General features: G+C 38.7%; 1 protein-coding gene across 1 annotated transcript; it reads right to left on the reverse strand.

Annotated features, from left to right (window-relative positions):
• Positions 1 to 1,256: 1,256 nt before the first annotated feature.
• LOC119420660 (odorant receptor 131-2-like) lies at positions 1,257 to 2,177 on the reverse strand. Its single transcript, XM_037688084.1, has one exon. The coding sequence runs from the start codon at positions 2,175 to 2,177 to the stop codon at positions 1,257 to 1,259; it is 921 nt and encodes a 306-aa protein (XP_037544012.1).
• Between the last annotated feature and the right edge of the window lie 3,190 nt (positions 2,178 to 5,367).

Consider the following 5,367-nt stretch of genomic DNA (forward strand, 5'->3'; position numbering starts at 1 on the left):
GTTTAGAACATCACAACAACCATTAAACAGCCTGTATCATTTAGGAAGAGCTAACAAGCATGTATAGAGCATTAAAAAAATGATGCATTAAACTCGAACTTTCAGATTTTTGAACCAGAAGTGAAGCAGAATGTGAACTATGGTTGTCAAACCCTCAAAATCTGGTCTTTTTTTATTTGAATTTTTTTTATATAAATAATTTCCCTTAAATGGACATAAAATTTGAATTGGTCTTAACAAAACATAATAAAACGGCAATAATAATATTAATAATGGCAGTTTTAAAAAAAAAATCAGGATATTTTTATGCAGCTGATTTTTATTAATTGGATTTTTTTTTAAATTAATTAATTTTTTTTTCTAAACTTGCCAGTCATTTAATTTATTATTATTATTATTACATAAAACAAAATGTTGGAAAAATTAAATTTATAAAGTAATGTTTTTAACCAGCCCGTGATTTCACGTGTTCATGAAGGGTAATTAAATGGTCCAATGGTTAAATGGTGCAGGCTTTGTACAGCACGGAAGCCCCAAGGGGACATGGGGGATTTTTATTTTTCTGTCTTTGAGCTTTATTTATTTATTTTTTAATAAAAAGACAAATTAATTTGAAATATAAATTATTTTAAGCCCAATGAGCAACACAGTCATCAGAAAGTTTTAGTTTTATTTAAAACACGAACTGTAATTTACAACACAACAATGTACAGGTTTATGTTAAAATATAAGACACTTACAGTTTTCACTGTGGACCGACTGAAAAAAAAAATAAAATAAAATAAAAAACAAGTATTTATGTGACTAGATTTAGAAACACAGAGAAACAAAACAAAAGAAGCAAAACCATATATGTAATTTGACTTTTTCATAAAATGTATTAACATTTAATAAACTTTTATGGGTTGTTAATAATTTTGAACTTTGAGCATTTAAAGAATTTGATTTACAATCCAACATTGTTTTTTAAAATCACAATATCCTGATGCATACTCAATCACAAGTTTGTGTGAAGAGTTGCTTTGACAAAAAGAGGAAACTGAACAAATGCCTTTTGAAGGTCACTGAGGAGTAATTATTAGAGCTGAAGCAGACAAATTATTTAAATCTACACAGTGAAAAATCAATCAAGTCTTTTTAATTTTCTGACCAAATATAACCTTATTAAACGTTTAATGAAGTAAAGAGTAAAAACAAGCATTTTATGCAAGTGAAGAGCACAGGAAACCAGAAATAAACCCTCATGTATATCTTCATTAGGGATGAGGCCTGACGGTCGATTTGCAGCCAAACGTGATGTAACATTTAAAAACGTGCCTGATGGCCGGGTCTCTGAGGCCGTATATGAGTGGACTCAAACACTTTGGGAAGATGATCAGACACAAAAAGACGATGTACTCGACGTGAATGGCGATGGCAGGGTTGAAGCTCAGCAGCTCGCTGGAGTTGATCATGTTGAAGAGGGTGGAGATGAGGTACAGGCTCAGCTGGAATGCGTGCAGCAGCACCGTCCTCAGCTCATTTCTGGCCTTGTATGCGCCAGAAGGAGGCCGCTTCACAGAAAACATGATCGCCACGTACGTGTAACTGATAATGATGGTCACGAACACAAAGTTCAGGATGGTGAAGGCCCTGTTCAGAGTGAGGCACACCTGCAGCTGGAACATCGTGTTAGCGTTGCAGAACCTCTGCGCGGCGAGGCCTTCCTCGTCGAGGGAGAAAAACAGAAAGAGCTGGGTGAAGGACTCTAAAGAGGCCACGGTCCACATGACGGCGATGGCCACAGCCGTCACTCTGGGCGTAGTGATGGAGGCATGCCTGAGCGGAAAGCAAATGGCAACATACCTCTCCAAGGACATGGCCGCCAGGTTGATGGGAGACAACTTGACAGTGACGGCTGTGAGCTGGGTGAGGACGACACAAACGCAGGTCACCATCCTGACGGCAGTCAGGGCGAACAGGTAGAGCAGCAAGGTGAGCAGCAGCTGCAGGGAGTCGGTGAGCAGCAAGTGACCGAACAGGATGTATCGGGAGCACTCCAGCAGGAAGGGCTTTCTCAGCAGGACGAACACCATGATGCTGTTGACGTACAGGAGCAGCAGACACGGCAGGACAGACAGCAGGACTTTGACAGAAAGAGGAAGCTGCACCATTTTAGACACATCTGTAACATTCATGGCTTCATGGAGAGTCTGCAGAACACATCAGAAACATGTCTAATCACCATTAAAAACTGCACCTTGTCATCTCTGTCAAAACGGAAAACTCCCAGCAAACAGAGCGCCAGCATTGTAATAACTCGTGCTGTTGAATGTTTTTCTGCTTTGAGACTTTGAACTTACGTGTTTGTTCTGATTTGTCCAGCAGGAAGGTTTATGGCGACAAATGTGAGAGGAGAGACTCGTCCCTTCTTTAAATAGACCAAACCGACTAAACAGCATCACCTGGAGGGTTGACCAACCAATCAACGCGCCGTATTATGAGTTCATCTGTTTTTATTCTCATGCCGACGACGTTTTAAGAAATTTGACCCCTTTTGACATAAAAAAAATTAAACAGCTTTATAGTTGTTCTACTTTACCAAACCTACAGATTAAGTGTAGAGTTTTGTAGATTTTAGTTTTCCTCTACATAAAAATGTATTTATTTATTTTAAAAGTTTGAATGTTTCTAAAGCATTCGCATTATTAGGGTCTATTTTTCTTTGTATGTTTTATTGGCATGTAACGTGTGTTCTTTCAATAATTCATAAATCAAAATGTTCAGCTCATTCAGGACATTCCTGCAGGGACTTTTGTGCAATTTTGACTTTTTGAAACATGTAGCTTTGTCGGCCATGTTTTTCTCATTGAAAACGACTCGAGCTCTTCCTTCAAACCCTTTGTGCTGTTTGAAACCTTTTACTGCGCATTTCAATTTTTGTCCTGCTTCAGCTTCTTTCTGCTAACTTCAGCTTCCTTCAGCTCCTTTTACATTGATTTTTATGTTCATTTCAGGTTTTTTTCTGTCTTTTTCAGCTATATTTGGCTGCTCTCCATTTTTTTTGCTAATATCAGTTTTGTTTTGGTTTTTTTGTTCAGCTTCTTTCTGCTAAGTTCAGTTTACTTCTGCTTTTTCAACTACTTTTAAAGGTATTCTGCTAATTTTAGCCCATTTTCTGTTTTTTTTTCCCCCTCCTCTTTTCTACTTTTTGTACTTCTTTCTAATAATATAAAAATGTTATGGTCTTTTTTGCTAATATCAGCTTTTACAGCTACTTTTCAGTTCATTTCAGCTTTATGCACTCTTTTGTTATTGTCCTGCTTTCAACAACCATCAGCTGTTTAAATTCAACTTGCATTAACATTTTAGCGATGAAACCTTTTCAGTTGGTTTCATCTTTTTCAGCAGCTTTCAGCAACAATCATTCAGCAATAAGCATTCCCATTGCATTTTCACAGGAAATGCAATTTCTCTAGTTACAGTTAAAAATAATGATCTACTAAATCCTGGTTAAACCTTGAGATCAATCAAAAACTTCACTGTTACACATGAGTTAAAACTATTTTTGACAAGCGTATAATTTCAGTTTAATGTGTCTCGTGTTATGATCTTCTGTCTGTTTTAAATTTAAGACTACAACTTGCACATTGTTTTTGCCTCTAGTCTGTGGATGTGTTGGTCATGTCAGCAAAATATTGTTAAAATTACTTGACAGATTGTATAAAAACTTTCAGAAAGTAATAATTAGATGTTCCTTTACAACTGGAGTCAGCCTTTGGAGTCAACCCTGTTTAGCCCAAGCACTTCTTTTTTGACTAAAGTCTGTGAATGTCTAGGACCTAAGGAGACCAGTTGTAGCAGTTTTTGGAGGGGAATGTTGCCCCGTACAGGTCTGATGGAGCTGTTCAACAGTCCTGGGTCTTTGACAGATTTTTTCATATCAAAATGAATCTGGGTTGCAAGTGAGGTTCTGCCTCAAGTGGAGGAGTTCAAGTGTCTTGAGGTTTTGTTCCTAAGTGAAGAAAGAATGGAGCATGACATTGACACATGGATTGGTTCAGCATCTGCAGTATTGCAGACGCTGTGCCGGTCTGTTATAGTGAAGAGGGAGCTGAGCTCCAAGGTTAGGCTCTCTACTCACCGGTCGGTCCACAATCCTACCCTCACCTATGGACACAAACTTTGGGTAGTGACAAAACTATAAGATCCCAAGTGGTCAATATGGGCTTTCTCCTCAGGGTAGCTGGACTCTCCCTTAGAGATAGAGTGAGAAGTTCAGTTATCTAAGAGAAACTTGCTCCTCCATATCAAGGAGCCGCCAGCTGAGGTGAGTCATGCATCTGGTAAGGATGCTCCCTGAACGCTTCCCTTTTTGGCCATGACTTACTGGGAGGAGACCCTGGGGAAGACCCAGGACATGCTGGAGAGACTGTCTCCCTGCTGGCCTGGGAAAGCCTTGGAGTATTCCAGAAGAATAGAAGATGTGGTTGTGGAAAGAGAAGAAAGTGCCTCTCTGCTAAAGATGCTGCCCCCATGACCTGACTCCAGAACAAGCGGAAGATAATGGATAGATGGATGAAACACCAAATGTTTTCAGTGAACACTTTTACAGTTACAAATGTGCATGCCCGAAGTCAATATTTTGCAATGTGAAATACTGAATATAATGTCTGAATATATCCATGCCTACTTCTGGTTATCTGACATCTAATTGATTTTTTTTTTGTCATTTATAGAAACACATTTGACCAGGACACTTGAGTTCTCTGAGAACCTTATCAATAGGAGTTAGGTCATTGGATTTCCTGCCTTTGTATTGGATTGCTTGATCATGGTTGGGTTCAGTTCAAGGGAGTGCATGTTAAATGTGTCAATGTTGCAATGATACTGTTACAGATCTTGATAGAGAGCCACACCATTGATGTGGACAACTGCATCTTTTGGAACTACCAGTACTATCCATAGCATGTGAGCTGGGAGTTCAAGATGTATAGCAACGTTGTGGTGATCGTAGGTCGCGGTTATAACTTATGCTGGAGTATTAACTAATCACTGGCTATCCATCACCTCTGCATGAGTAGTGGTGCCATGGAGATAAAGTAATAAGACATTGAGTCTTTGGTCATTTCTCTGAGACAACATTTATCAGTCGTGTCATCACTGATGACAAACTTGCTGGGACAAAAATACTGAATGTTATTGTGTGCGTGCACATATGCAAGTTAGGTGTTTTCCTGTCATGTTTACCATGACGGGAACTGAGGTAGTAAGCAATAACTGTAGGAGTGTTTATTTGTATATCAGGTCCCAATTTTCTAAATTTACCACATCTTTCGGTCGGTAAATGTTTGCAGGAGCGATAATGGGCAAGATAATGAGGAACAC

The sequence above is a fragment of the Nematolebias whitei genome, chromosome 14 (genome assembly GCF_014905685.2).
Source record: "Nematolebias whitei isolate Nwh7 chromosome 14, NemWhi1, whole genome shotgun sequence".
Taxonomy (NCBI): Eukaryota; Metazoa; Chordata; class Actinopteri; order Cyprinodontiformes; family Rivulidae; genus Nematolebias; species Nematolebias whitei.

Coding starts and splice junctions, on each gene's coding strand:
- LOC119420660 (XM_037688084.1), bottom strand. CDS start 2,177: ATGAATGTTACAGATGTGTCTAAAATGGTGCAGCTTCCTCTTTCTGTC.